The 22,884-nt window shown below is 28.8% G+C and overlaps 3 protein-coding genes and 4 non-coding genes across 7 annotated transcripts; 1 reads left to right on the top strand and 6 right to left on the bottom strand.

Moving 5' to 3' along the window:
- Nucleotides 1-2,289: 2,289 nt before the first annotated feature.
- LOC101210770 (vacuolar protein sorting-associated protein 55 homolog) lies at nucleotides 2,290-5,826 on the top strand. Its single transcript, XM_004143341.3, has 5 exons — nucleotides 2,290-2,464; nucleotides 3,334-3,385; nucleotides 4,552-4,591; nucleotides 4,662-4,746; nucleotides 5,439-5,826. The coding sequence occupies exons 2-5, from the start codon at nucleotides 3,353-3,355 to the stop codon at nucleotides 5,620-5,622; spliced, it is 342 nt and encodes a 113-aa protein (XP_004143389.2). The 5' UTR covers nucleotides 2,290-2,464; nucleotides 3,334-3,352; the 3' UTR covers nucleotides 5,623-5,826.
- A 3,713-nt stretch (nucleotides 5,827-9,539) lies between these two features.
- On the bottom strand, nucleotides 9,540-11,993 carry LOC101210525 (NAC domain-containing protein 90). The gene is made up of 3 exons (XM_004143340.2): nucleotides 11,765-11,993; nucleotides 10,597-10,943; nucleotides 9,540-10,010 (listed from the first exon to the last, which is right to left on the bottom strand). The coding sequence occupies exons 1-3, from the start codon at nucleotides 11,934-11,936 to the stop codon at nucleotides 9,660-9,662; spliced, it is 870 nt and encodes a 289-aa protein (XP_004143388.1). The 5' UTR covers nucleotides 11,937-11,993; the 3' UTR covers nucleotides 9,540-9,659.
- A 4,136-nt stretch (nucleotides 11,994-16,129) lies between these two features.
- Nucleotides 16,130-19,563, bottom strand: LOC101210278 (NAC domain-containing protein 90). The gene is made up of 3 exons (XM_004143339.3): nucleotides 18,226-19,563; nucleotides 17,287-17,585; nucleotides 16,130-16,728 (listed from the first exon to the last, which is right to left on the bottom strand). The coding sequence occupies exons 1-3, from the start codon at nucleotides 18,395-18,397 to the stop codon at nucleotides 16,402-16,404; spliced, it is 798 nt and encodes a 265-aa protein (XP_004143387.1). The 5' UTR covers nucleotides 18,398-19,563; the 3' UTR covers nucleotides 16,130-16,401.
- Nucleotides 19,564-20,550: 987 nt separating this feature from the next.
- On the bottom strand, nucleotides 20,551-20,630 carry LOC116404814. Its single transcript, XR_004217918.1, has one exon. It is a non-coding gene; the product is annotated as a small nucleolar RNA snoR122 (small nucleolar RNA).
- A 29-nt stretch (nucleotides 20,631-20,659) lies between these two features.
- Nucleotides 20,660-20,744, bottom strand: LOC116404841. The gene has a single exon (XR_004217940.1). It is a non-coding gene; the product is annotated as a small nucleolar RNA R44/J54/Z268 family (small nucleolar RNA).
- Nucleotides 20,745-20,875: 131 nt separating this feature from the next.
- LOC116404839 lies at nucleotides 20,876-20,947 on the bottom strand. The gene has a single exon (XR_004217938.1). It is a non-coding gene; the product is annotated as a small nucleolar RNA Z267 (small nucleolar RNA).
- Nucleotides 20,948-21,323: 376 nt separating this feature from the next.
- Nucleotides 21,324-21,421, bottom strand: LOC116404838. Its single transcript, XR_004217937.1, has one exon. It is a non-coding gene; the product is annotated as a small nucleolar RNA Z266 (small nucleolar RNA).
- Between the last annotated feature and the right edge of the window lie 1,463 nt (nucleotides 21,422-22,884).

Here is a 22,884-nt window from a genome sequence, read left to right as displayed (position 1 = left end):
CAAATTTTGTTTTGTCTATCCATCATGATATTTTTCAGTATTCTATAAATATTTTAGTTAATTCTACCATATTTGAAATTTGATGTTTATTAGTATATTTATATTATGAATGTCACATGTCACTCGCCAAATACAGGTGGTATAAAAATTTTACACACAATCATAGCACAAATTTTTTTATTTATTAAATTATGAGAAATAATTATATTTTTTATTTTCATGCTACGCGCATAACAACAAATTCAACAAAATAATGGATGAAGTAAAATTCAACAATTGTTGATTTATAAGAAAAACACATTTGCAAATCATTTATAAATATGATAAGATTGATTTTATGATGTGATATTTTATAACAGTGATATACAGTTGTAACGTTTTTTTTTTATCAACTTTAATACAGTTAGTTTAACTAAGACGTATGTTTCTTTTGTGTACTGTTGCATTTCAAACTCTTATTGTATATCTATATATTGAGATACATTTTGATAATTGTACTTGTATTTATGACTACATATTGCAAAGTGGAAATGTACTTGCTAACATACAAGGAGATAAAAGTTAAATTGCCTTTTTGGGTCCTTTAGGGCTAAGAACAATTGGTGGATTTCAAATGTTGCTTAATAAAGATGGTGGCTTGGTGTATTATGACCTAAAGAATAAAGACAACTACATTTCCATACCCATCCACTTCTTTCCTTTTCTCACATATCATTTATTTTTTTAGATTTAAATTCTAAAGTTGCTATTTAAACACATGTTTGAGAGCGTAAAAAGAAAGAAGGTAAAAGAAAAACCCTTTCTCGGTTGGTTTGTGTAGTGAGGTGGGAAAGACATGCTAACGATAAGTGTTGTAGGGAAAAGAGTTTATTTGTTTTTCTCAATGCAAGTACCAAAGGATTACGTTAACAAAGTACAACTATTGAATTTGTCATTCTGGTAGTACTGCAACTTTAAACTACTTGAATTTGACAAAACTCTTAGATACATGCTCTTTGACTTAATATCACAATAAAAAAATGATAGAGTTCTTCTATTAGGAGTGAGGTTGCTAATTGTTATAACTCTCAATGATGCAAAAAATAAAAAAGGAAATATTTGTTAAATTTAACTTGATGGTATGTCACTTGACCACAATCAAAGACTAACTCATTCGAACATAAAACATTTACGACATTTATGAATTGAATATTTGCATATGTTAAATTTGTACGAAAACATAATATAATTTGATGGTTTCAATTCAAATCAACCGTTTTCTAACAAAAATGATATATCCAATGAAACCTTTTAAACAATTTTGCAACTATGAAATGTGTAGTTTTCTCGAAACAAACAAATAATTAAGAGTGGTCGATTCGTGGTAGGAAAACGAAATATTAGAAAAAATATTTAGAAAACTCATATTTTCTCGAAAGAGCTTAAGCTCAACCAACACATTTTCTTTTAAATGTTTTCGAAAGCTATAAACTAACAAGAGATTTATCATTTATTTATAAGCCCCTTAAAAATCATAACCGTGTTTGTTTTTTTTTATAAAAAAAGACATTTCCAAATATACTAGAATAGACCAAAATATTTATAAAATAAAACAAATTTTTATATCATAAACACTAATAGACTTTTCCATATACGTGTACTTGTCGATTATTATCTATTTGTATTAACGTTGTTAAATATCAAATCAAAGTTTGAGAACTAAAAAGAGAGTAGTATTGAATAAATATTATGTATGATTTAAAATAGAAATTTATTTGGTCATTTTAAAGTGTTACAGAATTTCCTAAGTTTAGATCCAATTTAGTTGTTTCAAGGTTAAAAGTATAAATATTGAATCGTACGAAAGTATGTACAGTTTTTTTCATAAATCAAACATCGAATCTCTATTAAGAAAAATATTGTCGATTGTTATTGACTCCTAATTCAAAATTTATAGCTAAACAAATAATATTTTGAAATTTATCGATAAAATGAAATCCTAGAGCAATTTGGGACAAAAAAAACATCTAAGACTATAATATCCACATTTTACTGCAATAAATATTATTTAAAAGTCTCTAAATAGCTACATTAAACATTATTTCAAAATTAATTGTTGTTACGGTTTTACTTATTGACATCCATAATTTTATCTACTATTTGCTCTATGTTTACAATTTTATTATCAAACTAAAACAATCTATACTCGTAACAAAAACTACAATCTAAAACCAAAAACCAAAAAATGTAAGTTTTCACTTATAAACTACAAAAACATGTATTTTGAAGAGGTAATCAATTCAAAAGCGTGCCACATTCTATTAATAAGCCTTCAAGTATACCAAAAGTATCCCAGAGAAAGGGAAAGAAAACTATACGGCCACAGCTTAAATCTTGCCTTCTTCGTCGCGATTGAGGGCAAGAATCATCACGCATCACTGCGCCAGGAACTTCAAGCTTGTTACAATGACGATGACATTGGAAGGTACAATTTCCTAATTCCCCTCATAATTTCACTCCACTCAAATTTTTTTATGGGTCTAATGTGCTTGTCGATTTTGGGGATGAGCGCTTTAGATTTTCTGTGCAAACATGTGGCTTAGCTTAGTTTTATACCAGGTTTTCGAACCATGGATTTTCCGTTTACTAACAATTCAGTTGTTCCCAGCTATTACTAAATAGGGGATTAGAGGGAATGATAGTTTTAGTTTATTGGGAAATTGTTCAGGAATTTATCTTTTATCTCCTTTTTGCGTGTATGAAAACATCGATTTTGCTCGAATTTGAATGGAGTTGTGGACATGGGCAAAATCGTGTCTATATAAGAAAGGCTGGTCTCGGAGAAACTTTTGATGATCCCAATTTTTCTGTTGAATTTCCATTGGTGTTCTTAGTTTTTGTTAAGACGGGGGGAGAAGTGGCATCTGTTTCGTTTGCATACTTTATTCCTACATAGATAGTTACAAGATATATGGAGCAGGAAAATGAAAACCCCCTTCATATAGGATATAGGATTGAGAATGAATCCAACAGCCTGAATTGAGTTTATCTCTGAGAGCAATGCGTGAGTCTGCCTGTGAGAGTAGATAAACTTATATATAATGAGCTGCAAAATTTGATCAATTTGGTTCATTTGTTGCTCAATTTGGCTTTTAAATTTTTCTTTCGTTTAATGTTAACTAATGTTCTTGATCTTTGTTGGGTGGTGCTTCTTGCTGTTTGGTGAACATGGATGGATCTCATATTTGCAGTGTGAGTCAAATTTATCAACACCTTTTACTTTGTAACTTAGTTCTGTATTCTGGCGTTTAACTCTATGGAAAGAAATCTAAAAGATACCCTCTGGCCATGCAGGTTAGCTGGGCTTGCGTTTATGTTTTCATCTAGCATCTTGCTACAGATTCTGGTATGTTTTATTGTGCAGTTGCGTATCTTGCTGAATTATAGTACTGTTTTTTGTGTTTGACATAATTTGGGCACAGATGAATGATTTTTTTTCACATGTTTTGTCTTTTAAAAAAATTATAATTATGAATTGTATATGGAGTGATTGTATCTACTTTCAGATTTAACTACTAACAAGAAGCTGAAAGGCATAGTTTGAATAGAAATTCATTTAAGGCTTTCCATTTTAAGGACAAATTGAAAATTTTGAAGAAATTCAACTGGCAGAAAGAAATATGTGGTTAATTGTATTTAATCCAACAAATACATCAGTTTTGTAATTCAATGCACGTTTTATGATCATGTTTCTGGTCTTCCTAAAGAGGTTAGGTTGAACAACATATATTTATGTAGTCTACCTATCAATTACCTTTATACGTATGATTGGATTTGAAAAGTAAGAAAAAGGATAGCCACTTAGATGACAAGTGATGATACATCACTCTTTGATCTCTTACCAAACCTTGTGACATGTTGCTTTGATGCCAAAGGTTGATTCAGGATAAGAAACACACAAAGATCCAGAATATGTTTGTAGGATAGCAACCTGTAGGACAAATTTGTAAGGGACTGGGGATTGGAATTGTAAGAGTCACCTTAGTGATTCCAGGCCTTATACTTAAGGTTATAGATGCATAGCACAATTCAAAGAAGTTGTTGGAGGATCTTGTATTTTCATTCAATCATTCAGAACAGAATTATACACATACTCAAATCCATAGTAAATTTCAGGGACTTTAGACATAACTGAGAGACCTTTTAAATTTGAAGAAACCAACCATATTAAAGGTTCAACAATTGACCTTGCAAACTGAGCACCAATCTGTTCTGATAGGCACCAGACGCTAATTAAAGAATTTTCTTGGGATGATCCCAGTAAAGAGCTTCCATCATCCTAAGCATGCAGGATATCAATGCTTGAACTTTAGAAGGCATTTGTCCCATTCTTAATAAACCTATTATTGCTGCCATTGCCACGGTTCTCTATTAGGATGGATTCTTTTTGATACTCTTGGTGTAACTGTTAAAATTTTGAACAGACTTCTATGGAAAGAAGTTTTATGAAGGAGAGAAGTTGCGAACCGTATATGATTTATTTTTCATCTGTTTTTGTTATCGTCATGGCAGGCTTGTGCACTATACAACAATTGGTGGCCTTTGTTATCAGGTGAGCATCAAGTTTGTTATTTTTACTCATAGATAACTTTTAATGAGTACCAATCACGATTTCTCTGCAGCTTTGATGTATGTGCTTGTTCCAATGCCTTGTTTATTTTTTGGAGGTGGGTCCACACAGTTTCTGATTAGCCGAGATGGTGGAGGGTAAGTACTTAAGTATATACATTGAAAATATGTTTTGTTTAATTAAATTAAGTAACCTTACGGATGTTTTCTTTATTATACACCATCCATGTGATCTAGATATGCTTGTGTTGTGGTTTTTGAGAAATATGTTATTCTTGTTACAAATATATCAATAATATTTGTTATACCTCTTGGCATCGTCACTTGTGTCCAATATGCACATTATCGAGTAAAATATCTCTTCGTTATCATGGAAATTGTTGAATTGCTTTAGTGTAAGAGTAATTGTTGAACACTTACCTCATCTACCAAATTCTCCAAAAGAGCTTTAACTGGATTTTCCCATTGTCATTGTCTCATTTTTCTGTCGACTCAGATTTATATTGTAAATATGTCTTGATGGTTTGTGCACAAAAAATCAAGCTAAAACTTTCTAGCTGAACACTTTTTGAGATATTTTTGGATAAAACATTTTCTGAGTATTCATTTCAAAGTGCCTTAGAAAATTTTCAAAAGCACTTCTGTCCATACAATCAAACATCCTGCATACACTCACATCTATTACTTGTATACAGTTCATTTAAAAGTTCGGATCATTGTGCTTACAAATGTGTGGAAAGATTGAGAATGTAACAATACCCATCCTTACTTTCTTATCCTAATTTCTTATATTTCTTTTTGGCACATGTACTTGTCCCTGTGACTTCTAGATGGATAGGTGCTGCTAAGTTCTTGACGGGCGCCTCAACTGTCGGCAGTTTGGCAATTCCTATTATCCTGAGGCATGCTCATATGATCGACACAGGAGCCATGTTCATAGAATTCGTTTCCTTCTTCATATTTGTTTGCACCGTGTTGTGCTTCCACCGTGTTAGCCTTGAAGATGATTGGTGATAATTCCAGACGAATATAGTGAAGCAGATTTGAGTGCTGATGATTACAAAACCTTCCTTTGTTAAATTTTAATCCTCGTCTTTTGAACACACTCGATACGAGACATTGTATAACAAGAAGATACTTGTGCAGGAGGAAAGAAACCGAGTTCCAAGTTTTCTCATATGTAAATCAATTTAATGTATGATAATAGTTATTTTCTTATGGGTTATTTGGAAAAGTAGGTTAGTTTTGAATTTAATTTGAGAAAAAAATACTGGTTTTAAAATAATTTAGTTAAAATAAGTTTTTTTAGTGTATTCTTTTTTTATTTAATTATTTTAAACATCAATTCATTCATTTATATTCTCCCTAATTCTCTCTTTATTATTATAGTTTTTAATTTTAATGATTTATTAATCATTTTATACTTAATGATTTAAAAAAATAATTCAAAACTTCATATTTACTATTATTTACTTGATTATTTTAAATTTAATGATTTTTAATAAATTTTGTAATAATTTATTATTCCTATTTTTTTATTATGCACCTCGAGTTTTGTGTAATATGGTTGGTAATTTCTTCTTTTATTTTATTATTATGTTTTTCTTCTCAATTTATTTAATAATGCATGTTTATAAATCATGATAATTTTGTCAATAATTTAAGTTTTAAAAAATGTATGTAATTAATGTATATGATTTCTTTTCTTTTATCATTTTAGATGTACCAAGTTCTTGCTTGGTATAACGTATAAGAGCATGTTCTGTTGGTTCGTCCTTAGACTTAATCTCATTAGTCGAAGTAGAAGTCTTTCTTAATTTTCTTAAGGTCATCTAAAATTACGACATATTTGCATTTTCTTGAACGAATTTGATAATCTAACACGAGCTCTCCATCGGTTATGTCGTACACTTGTTCTCTCCTTGATTAAGTTGTATGACCAGCGAGGAACTTTTTTACTGATTTCTGTTAGTTCAATCGAGTTTTGATCACTTGCGTTAACCTTGTAAGGAATACGACAAATCTTAAATCGGCATTTCTTAAAATAGATTGATCCAAATACATAAATTTTAAATTTAATTAAAACATTAAAAGAGTTAACCAATCATGATTATAAATAAAACATTAAAGTAACTAATAATGCTCGTAATACATATACTTTTATTTTTATATATTTGGATCAATCTTTTTAAAAACCTTGTCGATTTAAGAAATATAGTATGAACTCCATATAAAAGAAAAACATATAGATTAATTATATAATTTTTTTAAAAAATATTTTCTAAATCTTAAATTATTGACAAAATTATTAAATCATTACGAATATTGTTATGAAATAGATCGATGAGAAAAATATACTAATAAAATAAAAGAATAAATTATCAAACATATTAAAAAATATGGAAGTGTATAATAAAAAATAGAAATAATAAATTATTACAAAAACCATTAAGTTAAAATCATTAAAATATATATATATTTATAATTAAGCAAATATGAATCTGTGAAAAAATAAAAAAATAATAAATTATTACAAAATTATTAAGTATATAATAGTAAATATGAATTTGTGGGAAAAAAATTAAAAAATCATTAAGTATATAATGGTTAATAAATCATTAAAATTAATGGGAGAGAATAAGAAGTGATGAATTGATGTTTAAAAAAATTGAAAAAAGAAAAAAGAAAAAAGAAATCACTAATTGACAAAAAAAAAAAAAAAAAAATCCATTTTATTTTTAAAACCACGTATTTTCTCCGATTTAAATTCGAAATCACCCAACTTTTTCAAATAACACATTTTCCCCTTCTTTTCTTGTTATGTCCTACAAAATTTGTTTTAAGTGAAAAGCTCAAGTACTACTAATTTTTTAAGAGTATATTATGTGGTTTCAACTTTCAAAATATCTATTTATTTTGATTCATATACATATTTAAGTTTCAATAAATAACTATTTTATGGTTCTTTTAATTTTAATTATAATGACGTGACTTCTAGTTTATGTGTTAATATGATGTTGATTATGAATATTTGAATCAATCGAGTTAAAAGGAGAGAAAAAATAACATAGCTAATGTTTGTTAAAATTGAACACCCCAATGGTTTAGTTTTTTTAGTGTAATTATTAGATAAGAAAATTCTCAAATCACGTGTACATTTCTTTTCATCCGGCTTTATTTTTATACTTTTTAGTCTATGATTGTAATTAAAAGTTCCTCTACACTCAAATATTTAAATCCTTCGATCTACAATATAGAACCACTAACATTTTCCAACTAAGACCTCCCTAAAAACTTCACAAATCTATAGTTTTTACTTGAAATTTGGTTTATAAGTCAATTATTTGTTAAATTCCAATTTTCATATATTAGAAAGCAAATAATCAAACGATAAAAGAAAAAAGAAAGAAAGAAAGAAAGAAGTACGAACGAAAAGTGGAGAGAGCAATAATTGAGTTAAAAAGAAGGAAAAGAAAAGAGTCAATGCAAAAAATAGACGAAGGAGTTTTCCTAATTTCATTTGCCATTTTGTATGTTTACGTCTATTACACACCACACGACTGAAAATTGACTTCAAGTTAAACAGTGAAGAAACTATTTTCCTTTTTTCTTATTCCCAATTTCTAATATATGTTAATTGCCTATTCCTTAATATTGTTAGAGAAAAAATAATCTTTTATTTGTCCTCGATTTTGAGGAATAATATGTATGTTGGGTACGTTATTAAACTTCGAAGTTGTACATTTTTAGTCATCGAGTTTTTAATTAAGATTATATACACATTTGATGTTTGTTCGAAGAGTTCAAAAAGTAGTTTTTAGTCCACGAGTTCTTAAGAATAGAGGTAAGAGAACGTTGTTTTAAGGTAATTATTTTAAATAGCATAGTTGTTAAAATTGTTTACAAATTTAACAAAACGTCCTAGTTCATTTGTGATAAGTAACAATAGGTCATGCCATTCTCTTTTCTAAATGTTTTTATCATCGGTTGCAATTTTCCAAATTTAAAATTAGACAAATGCTTTTTTAAAATTAATTCGAGGGAGAATAAATAATTTTTAAAGATTAAAGGTTAAATTATTATAATAATAAAAAGTATACCAAATCAATGGTACGATAGACAAAGTGTTTATTCTGAATCAAATAATAAAGCCAAGACTTAGAGAAAGAGGAAAAAAGAAAAGGTCTAAGATTTAAGAAGAGACTTTATATGTTGGGATCAAATCCCTATTCTCTCTTTTAAAATTAGAAAAACATCACATCTTCACAAATTCAAAGTTTAAAAAACATAAAAATAAAAAACCCTAAATAAAAAAGTAGTACTAGATCTTCTCCTTTAACATCGAACTCATTTTTTATATCTTTCTAGTTATCTTTGTCGATGAAAATTGGCATGACAGTAGAGATATTTTTCAATCTTCTCCTTTAACAGCACGCTCTATATTTTTTGTCTAATAATGTTCTCCTAAACATAACTTACCTTTATAACTTCAATAATAATAAAAAAGTTGATAATTCAAATCTCCACAGGTCGTGTAATTTGCATATAAACTCTTCATAATATAAATATAATTTCAGTTATCTTATAAACTTTGTAAAAATTCATTCTAGTAAAGAGAAAGTATGTATCTATAAAAAAAAAAACAATTCTTTATTTCAATAGAGAAATGAAAGAATTCGAGGCATCTTGATTAATAACACGTTCATATGTGATTAGTTGAGTTATATACTAGCTTGTTTTAGTAAAGATGTTTTTTTAAACTATGACGTTTTTCGTTTTTTTATATAATATATAGAGTCTAACCTTAAGGTTTGATAGAATAAGTTATAAATTGATCAACTACCCTTACACTTTGGAGTTACAAAACATTTCAGTAGATAAATATATTTATTTCATCCATATATATATATAATAGGTTTGTGGTATTAAGGATAGAAAACACACAATTCTAAATTGAAAATGTATTTGCTTCAACAGCTACTTTATTATGTTATTTTTAATATGCTTATATAAAACCATACTACAATACCATTTTCCAATTTTCATTTTTTTCAGAACAAATTCAACTGCTCCCAATCCCACATCGGCTCATAAGCAGCCTCCATAGGCACTACAATGTTCACCTCATTATTAATATTAGTCTCTCCGGTTGTAGTTTGGGAAGACTTGTCGACTCGGTCTCTCAAAGAAGAGCTATCTGGTGAGCTTATTGTTGTTATTAATGGAGCAGTAGTTGAAGTCAGGTTAGGCTCATTGGGGAAGTTAGGTGGCTCAATCGTCGCTGCTTGAGTGCTTACAGCGAACTGAACCATCCTCGGTTCACAAGGTGGTGGTCGTCGATCAAATGATCGTAAAGTTTTGGATTTCTTATAGATTCTACATAAACTGAACTTTTGTCTCATCTGACATACAATAAATTAAACATGGTTAATATAAATAAACATGAATGTATACCTAATTTATTGTAAACAGTCGAAATGGTAAAAATATTTGTAAAAGAAAAATAGACACTAGTGTCTATGATTGATATAAATCTAAAAAGTTATGTTTTTTTATATGCTCTCTCTCTTTCCTCTCTTTGTCCTTTGGATTCCAATCAAATGACACCAAATTTTAAAGAACACACCATTCTCTAGCTTTTCCCATTTTCCTCCCTTACCTTTCACCCAACCATTAACCAAATTACAATCTCTCTCTCTCTCTCTGGGGTTCTAATGTCCAATACTTCGATGTTGGATCGATGCTATAATGATAAGAATCATAGGGGAAAAAAAATAGAAATGAAGGAAGAAATGCTAAAAAATTAAACATAACAAAAAAAAAAAGAAGAAGAAAAAATAACTCAAGAAAATTTTAAAAAGGAAAAAACTACCGAGTGAAAAAAAGAATATAATGTTTAAAAAATACACTTGAATTTTAAAAATAGTTTAAGAAAATATCTTTGTTGTTTGTATATATACACAAAATTAAAAAAAACGACGTACTTACTCGGATGGTAGGAGTGGTACAAGAAGAAGAAGGATTAGGATTAGAGGCTGAGTGATGTTCGGGTTGATTATCGTTGATGAAACGATGATGAGCAATGGCTTTATATTCATTCATCTTCCATTCAGTTTTGGTTCCATTTGGAGCTCTTCCATTGTAGAAAACCATTGTTCTTTTAACTCCAATGCTTTTGTTGTTTGAACAGTAAACATGGCTTGGAGAACCTGTTGCTTTCCAATATCCAGTGCTTGTTAATCTCTTTGGTCTTCCTCCCCTTGCTTCACTCTCTTGCCTTGGTATGAAATAAAACCATTGCTCTTCATCTCTCCGACACACTTCCCCAGCATACTCTACAATTAAATGAAACCACTTGTTACCCTTACTGTTCATCATTTAATCTCGTTAATTAATTTAAACAACATGGTATCAAAATAGAAGTCGTTTAAATTAATTAAAAAACTCTCGATTTTTATCATCTCTCCCGTTAAAATTTGATAGTTGTAATGATATACAACATCATTTTACAATATTTTTTTTTGTGGTTCTTTGCAAATGATTAAGTTTTCTGTTTTAAAAGATTATGTTGGTTTTTAATTATCTACACCATTACCTCTAACATATAAAGTAGTTAATACCAAAAAAAAAAAAAAACTATATATATAGAGTTGAAGTAGATATTGTAAGCTTATTTTTAATATATATATATATATGATTATAAAAAGATGTTATAATAATTTCACAGGTTTTCTCTTAATCTAATAAATTCAAAATGTTAGGGTTTGAGCACTCAAAAACTTTAGTTCTCAACAAACCCTAATTTTATATGAAACGACGACTACTCTAACTTAACTATACGACCATACATTCACTATGTGTCATTAATCACAACTCTAACTAATATATAAATTTTCAACATAGAGTGCATTTTTTTTATATACCATGCATACACTAGAAACCCTTCATTATTACTTGCAAATTCCCTACAATATAATATATATTCTAAAATTCTTTCTTTGTGTTAACCATTTTAATTATCTAAAAGAAACATACAACGTCTTCCCAAATATAACAATCACATGAACAAATAAAAAAAGATTGACAAAAGAAAAATTGATATGAACATATAATAATATAAGATGAGATGAAGATGGAGAAAAATAAAAATAAATACGTGGAAGATCCCAAGGATTGAAATTATAAATATCCAAAATAGGTATGATTTGATCCATCGCTTGTTTCAAATCATCGTCTCCATCGTCTTCAAGCTTGTGTTGCAAATAGAATGAAATCAACTCTTCTTCAGTTGGGTAAAACCTAAACCCAGGAATCAAATAATTCTCCATCTCTCTCTTTCTCTCTCTCTTCTCACTCACTTCTTTTTCTCTTATAATATAATAATAGTTCACTTCTAAAACGTAACTTTAACAATGATCACACACACATATATATGGAGGTGAATTAAAGAGATGTGGAATGGATAAGGAAAGAAAAATGTTATTCTATAGAGAAAATTACCTAAAGAAATGTGAGGAGGAAATTAAAAAATTAGGGTTTGGGTATTTCTTTGAAGTTTCCAAGCTTTTTGAATATGAACCAAAATATTCTTGTTTTTTTCTTACTCAAATATCAAACTAAAATTAACTAGGTTCAACGAACAAGTAGGGATGTGTTGTCTAAAGTAATGTATTTCTATCCGTATTGGATAAATATGTGTATGTGAAGTCCATTTAATTAAGATTCGTTCGATATATCTTATAGTGATCCATTTAATTAATAATTTGATTTTAAGTCTTTACATCCGGCCTAAAATTTAACTAAAGTACAAAATTCTTTACTTTTTTCCTTCGTCACAATTATTATTACTTAGGTCGAGATAAATATACACAAATGTGGTGTATTTTCTTTGATATACGAGTGTGGTCTACACCATAAGTATGAAACATTACAATATCATGGTAGAGACATATGCTTGAGCAAACAATTGCATGATGCATATTTTTTTCATTTATAAATATTCAAGTTTAAGTGATATGCTTATGCTTTTAGTATGAGTTTGATGTAGACCATAGATTTGAAAGACCACGATCATCGTCTAAATTGATAGAAATGTATTTGAACAATTAGTCTCGTCTTTCTGTCACCCCTCGTTGGAATTATTTAGGTCTATCTCATGTTTGGGTGTTGCTTAGAATAACCATATATAGATAAATAAAAGAACATTTTTAAAAATAGCAAAATAAATTAAAATATTGGCAAGCTATACCAAAATTTGGATTTTATCACTGATAGTTTTCTATCACTGCAGCATGCATATCAATGACTACAGTGATATAATTTGCTATAGACTGTAAATATTTTGTAAAATTTATTATTTGTAAAAATTATTCGTAAATAAATAATATTTTTTTGACAGGTTTATAAAGGGTGAACAAAAAAATTAAAGTTGTCCAAATTACAAAATACAATTTTACAAATAGTTTCTGTTTTTTTGGCTTTTTCAATTCTAAAAACATATACATAAAATTAGGTCGAAATGAGGTTTATTTCCCAAATAAATAAACTAACTTTCTCTTATTTTTATGGAAAAATTGTCATAATATACACTGAACTCAAACACATAATATTCATCATGCACGAGTAAAAATAAAATAAGATAAAGGCACATAAAATTTGTCATAAACTTTTATGGGTTTTCTTTTATAATATATATTGATAATTGATCATAAATAAAAACAAAAATATATAATTCTTTTGAATTATTGTTAATTAGAAAAAGAACAAAAGTTACAACAAGAAACTATCTAAATATATTTTCACAAAAATCAAATTTGATTAGTCACCTAAAAATTCATATAAAGAGCTTTCTATGTGGTATCAAAGTCGACAAAAAGCTTCTTACAAATAAAAATAAACTTCACCCGTAAGTTGCACTCTACCGAGAAAAAAAAAACTATTTAAAGTTTATAGAAAAAAAAAAACCAAAATCGTGGACTATTTTTGACAATTATAAATAAATATAAATCAACTTTGTGAATAGAACCATTTTTCTCTTTTCTTTTTGCAAATTTGAATTAATTTTAAGAAAATTGTCAAAAATAGTAAATTTGATAAAATATTTACAACATATAACAAAATTTATGATTCTATCACTAATAAATATTGATAGATACAAATGTGTTTCTACCAGTGACATTGATAAAATTCTATATGTTTCTATCACATTCTCCATTTTTGTATTTTAATTTTAGTTTGAAATTATTAAATTATAATATATATTAAATATTCTTCAGATTTTGGGTTTGAATATTGTCTATTACATCTACTTCACTTTTCCATCTTCAGTTAATTAAAATCATACGTAGTTAATTTGAAAAAGGGAATCAAACTTAAGCATATAGTTGAATTAATACATACCTTTGAATTCTCTACATATTTTTAACTTAAAAAACTCTAATTATAAATATGAATTATATATTTTGCGAAAGAGAAATTTATTTCTACTTTTGACCTTGACTCAACTTTTTATTAGAAAGGAATTTGGTTCTCAAAATTAAATATTATTAAATAAAATGTTAACTAAAATTTTAGTTTATCTCTATAAGCTTGACCTATTATTTCAAAATGTATTTAATAATAATAATTTTATTTACATATATTTTAATTTAAAGTAGAGAGACTAGTAATGTTGAAGTCTCAAATCAAATACTATATATAGATATTTCTAATAAACCATTAAGTAAGCATTTACATTTTATAAAAACAAAGTTATATATGAGAAAAAATAAGTTAAGAGGCATTTATTAAAACAATGTTATTGCATGAATAACATTTATTTTGGAAATGAGTATCACAATTGATATAGTCTCAATCTTTCTAAGAAATTATACGTCTTTTTTTATGGTACAATAAAAAATCAATATTATTATTTACTGAATCTATAAACATGTAATAATGTTTGCATCGGGACGAAAATTGAATGCATAGTGACAATGATGTATGAAAAATAAAAAGACAATGATGAGAAGTTACAAGTGAACGAAGAAGGGATTTGATGGATTTTAAACTTTTATGTGACAAAGAAAGTTTCTAAGACATTTCCTCGACGGGGGCAACAAGGCAAAGAGGACTTTCCCACATATCAATTCAATGCCACTTCTTCATCATGTACTACAACCAATCAAATTTTGGTCACAAAAACCATTAAAACTTCATAAGAATATAATTTTTTATGTAATAATTTGTATTCATTTTAAAATATTTACTTCTCGTAACAATATAAATTTGCCTCCTTAATTATATTTTCTCACGTCATTTTTAACCATAGATCATTTTGGTTTTGTACACTGACAACAATTGAGGTAAATTTTTGTTGACATTATATTTTGGTATTCGAAAATGGGTATATGATGAATCTTTAAAATTATATATAGTATGTTTGTGAATTAATGCATAAATGGTTTTCAAATGTGATTGTAACGAAGTTGTTTAATAGAAGTTTAATTGACTTAAATTGTAAGTTTATATTAGTCAAATTAAATTTAGAAGGAGAACGTAATTAAATTGATACACTTACTAAAATTTAGAGTTCTAATTAAATTGCTAAACCTTTTTTGACTTTAATTAATCGATACAGCTCCCAAAGTTTAGCTATATAGATTGATCTTTGTTGTAAAATTATATTTTTTATAAAAAAACTCCATTCGTCGGTGTTGAAGTATTTTAAAAATGTTACAATGACGAGAGTTAAGGTCAATGTCTGATCTAAAACCGAATATATATTTTTTATGTGTTATTTACAAGTTTAGTTCTAGAATTTAGAAAAATATGTATATATACATAAATCTTTTAATCTAAAGGCTCCCTCGCAACATGTATTTTCTATTTTTCTTTTTAAATAATTATCTACTATTTTCGAACGTAGATTGAAGAGTTAGGTGCATCTTATTAGTGAACTATGTAAATTTGTGTCAACCATCCCTTTATTATATCGTTTAAGTACTTGGAATATTAAAAAAAGTTCTAAATGTCTTAAGTATTTAAGAAATCATAGAGATGTTGACTACTTCCATCATACTGAGTGCCTTAATTTTTTCTTCTTAATTAGGTTTCATGTCAATGTTTGTTCACCATTTGCTTTTTATTTGTATTCACCGGCGAAAATATTATAAATTGAACAATATGTTCAAACGTAAATAACTAAATCCAAACTTTTAGAGCAAACTGAGCAAAAAGAAAAAAAGTTTAAACACTTTGAGATCAATTAAAATACATACTTAGCCTAATTATTTTAACACTAATTTAAATCTCAAGTGATAAAATATTATTGTACATTTTATTTTCTTGGTCGTTACTTATATAGTTTCACCCAAAATATATTTTAACTTGATTATTTCAAAACCTTACATTTTTTAGTTGACAGAGGTTTAATTTAGATTTTGAAAATTGTGTTTATAGAAAAGTAAGGCAAGAAAACGAAAAAGTCAATAAATAGAAATGGTGTTAATTATAAGCTTAATACAAAAGAAAACAAACTATATTTAAATCAAAAGAGACCAATAAACTATGATCTCGAGTATTGATAGCATAACTCTCAATTAGGGATATATATATATAGTAACTTAACAGGACCAATAAACTATGGTCAAGTCAATGGCTCACATAAATGTATATAGATATAGAAGAGTGTATGATAGTTCATAAATATATAAAGAGTTTATGATAATTAAAATTGGTATTTGACTTATGGGAATAAAGTTTCCTCTTCAATATGAATTCTATCCTTTTCCTTGAAGTTGAAGACTACTATCTCTAGAGCCAATTTAAATGGTTCCAATCCCACACAAGCTCATTATTATCAACTTCCATCTTCAACTGCCCATTATTGTCGTTGGTTGACGATTCTCCATGGTCATCTCCAGAGGAAGAAGACTCCGGCGAGCACGGTCTCTCCGTCGTCATTAATAGCGGATTAGATAACTTCTGGTCATCGTCTACAAATTGATCACCCACATCGTTATGTTGAGACGTTGTTGCTCGTAGCTCAGTCGGAATTGGAGCCTCCACTTGCGGTGGTGGCGGTCTTCTATCGAATGCTCTCACTGTCTTTGATTTCTTGTAAATCCGACACAAGCTCAACTGCATGCCATGCATATGCATCGAGATTAATAACTTGAAAGAACTTAATTCTTTTTACCCTATATATACTTTATAATATGTACCATTCTTTACACTTTAATTCTGTGTTATGAGTTTTCTCGTATTAATTATATAATATGAACATTTTCACACATGACAAACCTAGTTCATTTGCATATTATTTAAATATTACACCCTCAATATTAGCTAGTTGCATCCAAATTAAACAACAATGCATGGACTAAAGACTACCCCAAATTTATCACACAGAAAATTATAAGCTTGTATACTAATCTAAAACATTTAACTAGAAGTATATGAATTAAATAATACAGCACGTCTGGAAAGTTTCAAAAATCCTACTAAGAAACTAAAAATAAACTATAGTACTCTGAAAAAAAAGAATATTGAAACGTATAAGAATTATTCGTAAACCCAAATCATCCCCATGGTCGGAGTCCAACAAAAAGAGATAGATCTAAGTGAATGAGAAAAATTGAAGTGTATATATGTATATATGTATTTAGGAAGGGTAGTTAGGGTTAGAGAGATTAAGACCTTAGGAATTGTGGTAGAAGCTGGAAAAGGTTGTTCCCCAGGGACGAGTTTATATTCATTCATTTTCCATTGAGTTTTGGTTCCCTTGGGGGCTCTTCCATTGTAGAAAACCATAGACCTTTTAATACCAATGCTTCTGTGATTGTTTGAAGAGTAAACATATGTTGGCGAGCCAGTTGCTTTCCAATATCCACTGCTTGTCACTCTCTTTGGTCTTCCTCCTCTTGCTTCACTTTCTTGCCTTGGTATGAAGAAAAACCATTGTTCTTCATCTCTCTTGCACACCTCCCCAGCAAATTCTACCAACAAAAAAAACACACACACATACAATATATCTATATATGATCTCTAGCTAAAAACGAACAATCTTGTTAATCAAAATTAGAGTTTTATTCAATTCACTTTATGAAGTAATCATTAAAAATACTGTTTTTACACCCATATATTGATCACTTTACATGATTTACTAAAAATATAGGTTAGATATATCTTTGAGTTGATTAATTGAGAGAGAGCCCTCGTATTAATAAAATATAATTTAAATTATTAGATATAGAAGAGGAGTTCTTTGTCTGATGCACTTCTACTTCTCCAGCCCTTAAGATTAAAAATCATAAACGACATGATTAAATATAAAAAATACAAAAACAAACAAGGAAAGAAAAATGTTTTTAAAGATCATTTTTCAATATATATATATATATATACACAGTGGAAGTGATTTTCACAGTTTCAAGATCACTTGCTATCCTAATTTGTAAAAAAATATTTTTTCATGCTTATACCTAATTGCAATATATAATTTTCATAAACACCCTAACAGATTACGCTAAACAACTCATTAATTAAGTTTAATAACACAACTCCCCACCCAAGAAGAAAAAGATGAAGAGCAGAAGATATAGTAGTAGAGATCAGAGGGAAAAAGGGGAAAATTACGTGGAAGATCCCAAGGATTGAAGTGATATATATCCAAAATAGGTATGATTTGATCAACAACACCATTAAAATACTGTCTTCCACCTTCAAGCTTATGATACAAATAAAATGAAACAAGCTCTTCTTCTGTTGGGTAAAATCTAAACCCAGGTGGCAAAGTATAATCTTCCATTATTTCTTCTTCTTCTTCTTCTTCTTCCTTCTTCCTTCTTTTTTTAAAAAATTGTTTTTCTTCATGCACTAACTAACTAGTAGAAAAGAAACGAAAAGAAAAGGGGTCTTTCAAGAAATAAATGCTTGAAACCCGGTGTGTGATTGCAAATTACGTACAAAGAAAAGAAGAAATTAACTATAAAAAAGAAAATTGGGGAAAATAAATTAAACAAGTCAACTTAAAGATGGAAAGTGTTAAGTGTCACAACGTATTAAATGGTTTCTATAAATATGTGTTGTTGTTTGGAGTACAGTTGGGGAAACAATAATAAAATAATGACAGAACCTTTTTGGAAATTTTAAGCCAACATTCTACAACATAAATTTCTAAACAATTAGTCTCGAATATGGATCGTAAATATGATTGTTCCACGAAATTTTAAGAGAAATTTATTTCGTTAGTCAGGTTGAACTATTGATATTAATTTTTTTAGTCGAATGTATATAAAACTAAATCTAAGGTTTTCTTAATTTTTATCTAACAAAATTATATTTAGTATTCGTTTAGATTAACCAAAATCTTTGAATTGTTGATATGAAATCCAACGTTCTTCTTGAATTTTTGTTTTTTGCATAATACGTGTGCATTTTGGCTCAATTTCAATCTTTAATTATTTAAAAATAGTTATTCCATTATGATCAAATACATACAACAAAAACAAATAGAAGTATTTTAATGATTTAAGAACACTTTAATAGATTATAGAGTTGGATGCATTTTGGCTCAATTTCGATCTCTAATGATTTAAAAATAGTTTTTTCACTTTGATCAAATACAAACATTAAAAACAAATATCATGAAAACACTTCAATGGAAGTGATTATTGTCACGAGTGATCATGGGTGGTTTAACAAAGCATGTGCCAATTACAAAAAAATGATTTTTTATTAGGTATCCTTTCTCCGGGTGGTGTTCCACCCATGGTCGCATTTTAGTCCAAAGATGAAATTATTATTCATAGTTGGTTGTATTATCAAATATCAGGATAAACAGCATTTTATGGACGTTTAAACGTTTATTATAAAAACTAGGTGGACAAAGAAGTACAAAAAATCATTAAAAGAAATTACCTCATATTGACAATGAATAATTATGAGAGGTTTAGAATTTAAAATAATTAAATGTACTCTATTATTGGAACCACTATTTAAAAATAGATTTTTATATACATTAAACTGAGGAAGAAAACTTTTTAAAAACCTTAAAAAATAAATTATAAAAAAATAAAAAGAAATTAATAAATTGTTAATTTTTCTACTCACATTCATTCCATACAAAAAAGTATTGTTCTAAATCCACGAGATTTAAAAAAAATCTCCTTAAATCTAAAAAAACAAAGATATTTATTCAGATTAGATGAATATAATGTCCATAAATTATTTTGTTATTCTAATCCCTCGTTATTTTGTTATGTTCATGTAATTTATTAAAGAATTTGTATCATAACCCTCTATAATTTATTAACAATTTTGTTCCTTAAAAAAAGTAGATATTTTATCTAGTTTTTATCTTGACATTAGGATGGAATTCTGATGTATCTCTTTTATATTTTACTAATAAATGCAAAGTTATAAACTTTAATAGACGTTTTCGAAATTGTAATCAATAAATTATTCGAGTATTATCATTATATCTTATACATCTGAGCTTGTGAAACTACTTAATAAAATTGTGCTTGAAACCATGAATTATAGAACTAGTTTTAGGGATAAGACATTGCTAATGTAAATTCCAGAATTAGAAACATGCAAGAACTTTTATTTCTTCTTTTCTACAACAGTTGGTGGAAAAGATTTAACAAAGCCTTCATTTGAAGTTCTGTAGGATCTGTCACATACAGTGCTGTTGGAGCCTAACATAAAGTCAAGCTTCTACAAAAAGCACCATTCGAATCTCCGTTCTTGAAAACAATCATCAGGCTCGGCTCGATGGACTTAATATTAACTAACTCCACAAACCAAACAAACTAGATGCCAATCCCAAATACTAATCACATGGATTCCATCATCCATTTAGATACAACTTTATTGATCCAATACTAATTTTTCATCCTTATTTCAGAAGTTGTAAGCTGACTTCGACAATAACAGGGAGGAATTAAACTGATAATTGGCCTCAGAGGTAGTGACAATTCATTAGTATCATCATCTCTTACTCTGATAATACGTGCAATAGATATGCATCATTGGCCAAATCTAATAAAATTAAATTAAATAGTATAGTGCATCAGAGAGATTCCCATTGACAAATCATCATCCTCTTGCAGAGTGCTGATGTCCCTGTCTATTTTATCATCACTTGCACAATACAATAAATAAATTTAGGAAATGAATTAAAAGAATGAAAAACAAAACGAAATCAAATGTAAAAAGACATAGTCAAACCATTGAGAAAAGAACATAAATACTTAAACAGATAGGAAGGAACAAAAAAGCCATGGTGCCTCAGATCAAAAATTTTTCACAGAAAGTCATCTCAAAGTATATTTAACACCATCACAGGCATTAGGCAGAGTGAACAATTCGAGCAAGATGGTAACATCATATATCTAATAAATTTGGCACCATCAAAATGCTTGCAAACATACAAATCAGAAAACATATCAAGTTGAATTTATGGAAACGGGTTTACAAAATTAACAAAACCAGCTTGTATAGAAACATCAGAAACTACACAATGAAAACATTAATCAGAAGATAAATGGCTTGCTGATTATGACTTTCTTTATATAAACAGTAGCAATCGGGGTAACCAAAAGTATGATTATCTTCAGACTAGTTGGACAAAAGAAAACACTATGGTATATCGAATAAAAAAACTCAAGATCCAAATAAAAAACCAATGCAAGCAGGACAAAAGCAACGAACTAAGTGAAAAGGTAGAACTCGGGCAAGTCAGACAAATGAAAATGCCTCAAAAAGTTAAGTTCAGAAAGGATTAATCCTTTCACACATCTAATTGAATCATCACCCTTGCCATGAGTTAATATCCATATTGTCAAGCGCTTGTAAAAGAACAAAACATGAACAAAAACAAAATCAAATACAAACATCACAAAAATCGAATACGAAATGTAACCCATCGATGAGTAAGGCATAGACAACATCCATAAGGATCTGAAACTCAACTTGTCTGAAAACAAACAAACGAGAGAGCAGAAAAGCCAAATCGTTTGAGTTTCAGACATAGTAGGAGATCCAAAGGCGGATAACAAATGCCTCGAGATCAAGATCAAGTGGGAAACGCAGAGAATTCCAGCAGGAAAACCCTAGTGGAATTCTCCGAAAAGAGTGTCGCTGTAGCGCAGCTATGACTCGAAACGCTTCCATTTCCCGCAGAGGAAGGCGATCTTAAGGGCTGCGCAAAGAAATTAGAAATGGAAGTGCACGACGAATACAAATGCAGAATAAAAATACGACGATAAGAAACAAACCCTAGAAGATGCAGTAGACATGGGGGCTGTAAGAAATAGATAAACCCTAGAAGTATGAAGTGGTTGGAGATGGGAGTGGGTTTTATAAACATGCCTGTGTGAATGAGTTGCACCTCTCTTTTGTGGGCCTGTAATTATGGACAATATTAATGGGCCTCTCTATAAAATCGAGCCCATTTGTGGATAAGATATGCGAATGGGCTTCCAATATTCGTCGACTCCATGGACGTTGGGCATCCGACTTGATTTAGAAAGAAAACTCAATCATTTACTCTTGTTTTATTGTAATATGCTTTTAATTCAAAAATCAAACTTTGTGTCATATTCAAGTAGAGTTTTTTCATACTTTTAACGAGTCAAGTGATTGCAAAATAGCAATGTTTAATGTTAATGATTTTGTATTTTCACCTATCTTTTTAGTTTCAACTGAGGTTAGGTAGGTTGGATCTGGTTTTAGGATTGTTAGTGAGGTGGGTGAGCCTTTGGAGCATTTTGGATGTGTGTAAAATAATGGTGAGTATAGGCTATTGTAGTATTTGTTGTACTATTGTAAGATTAATTTGGTGGTTAAAATGACTCTCCCTCAAATGTTTTCAATAACTCCACCATTGACAACCAACTTCGACTACCATTTTCTACTATCATTCTAGTGAATACCACGTTGGTCCAAATTTAACTACAAAACCAACCATGCAACCAGTTTTTGTGATCACTCTGACAACTAACTCTAGTGATTGGCTTCAATAATTCGCTTTGACGACCAAGTATGATGATATCACTTTCAACAACCATCCATGCAATTAACTATTGTTAAATTTGATGACCATGTAAGTAATTAAAATGTTCCATTTGTTCATTTTGAAACTCAATCTCATGTTTGTATAGACTTAGTTATACTTTTATATGTAATAAAAGAATTTCGTGAAAAACACATCCATGAGAAAATGCAAAAAAGTTAATGGACACCCATCTCCCCAATGTCCATAGTTTTAATTGTAAAAAATACATGGTT

Source organism: Cucumis sativus, chromosome 6, assembly GCF_000004075.3.
Source record: "Cucumis sativus cultivar 9930 chromosome 6, Cucumber_9930_V3, whole genome shotgun sequence".
Classification (NCBI taxonomy): Eukaryota; Viridiplantae; Streptophyta; class Magnoliopsida; order Cucurbitales; family Cucurbitaceae; genus Cucumis; species Cucumis sativus.
The sequence above is the reverse complement of the archived record's forward strand: the minus strand, read 5'-3'. Positions and strand labels throughout refer to the sequence as shown.

Bases quoted from the DNA above. Each gene is read 5' to 3' on its own strand.
- LOC101210770 (XM_004143341.3), top strand. From the start codon at position 3,353: ATGTTTTCATCTAGCATCTTGCTACAGATTCTG. The intron at 4,592-4,661 runs GTGAGCATCAAG...ATTTCTCTGCAG, and splicing joins TTGGTGGCCTTTGTTATCAG to CTTTGATGTATGTGCTTGTT. The intron at 4,747-5,438 runs GTAAGTACTTAA...TGTGACTTCTAG, and splicing joins ATTAGCCGAGATGGTGGAGG to ATGGATAGGTGCTGCTAAGT.
- LOC101210278 (XM_004143339.3), bottom strand. From the start codon at position 18,397: ATGGAAGATTATACTTTGCCACCTGGGTTTAGATTTTACCCAACAGAA. The intron at 17,586-18,225 runs GTAATTTTCCCC...TTTTGTTGGTAG, and splicing joins CAATCCTTGGGATCTTCCAC to AATTTGCTGGGGAGGTGTGC. The intron at 16,729-17,286 runs GTCTTAATCTCT...CATGGCATGCAG, and splicing joins CTTCTACCACAATTCCTAAG to TTGAGCTTGTGTCGGATTTA.
- LOC101210525 (XM_004143340.2), bottom strand. From the start codon at position 11,936: ATGGAGAATTATTTGATTCCTGGGTTTAGGTTTTACCCAACTGAAGAA. The intron at 10,944-11,764 runs GTATTTATTTTT...ATTTAATTGTAG, and splicing joins CAATCCTTGGGATCTTCCAC to AGTATGCTGGGGAAGTGTGT. The intron at 10,011-10,596 runs GTAAGTACGTCG...ATTGTATGTCAG, and splicing joins GTACCACTCCTACCATCCGA to ATGAGACAAAAGTTCAGTTT.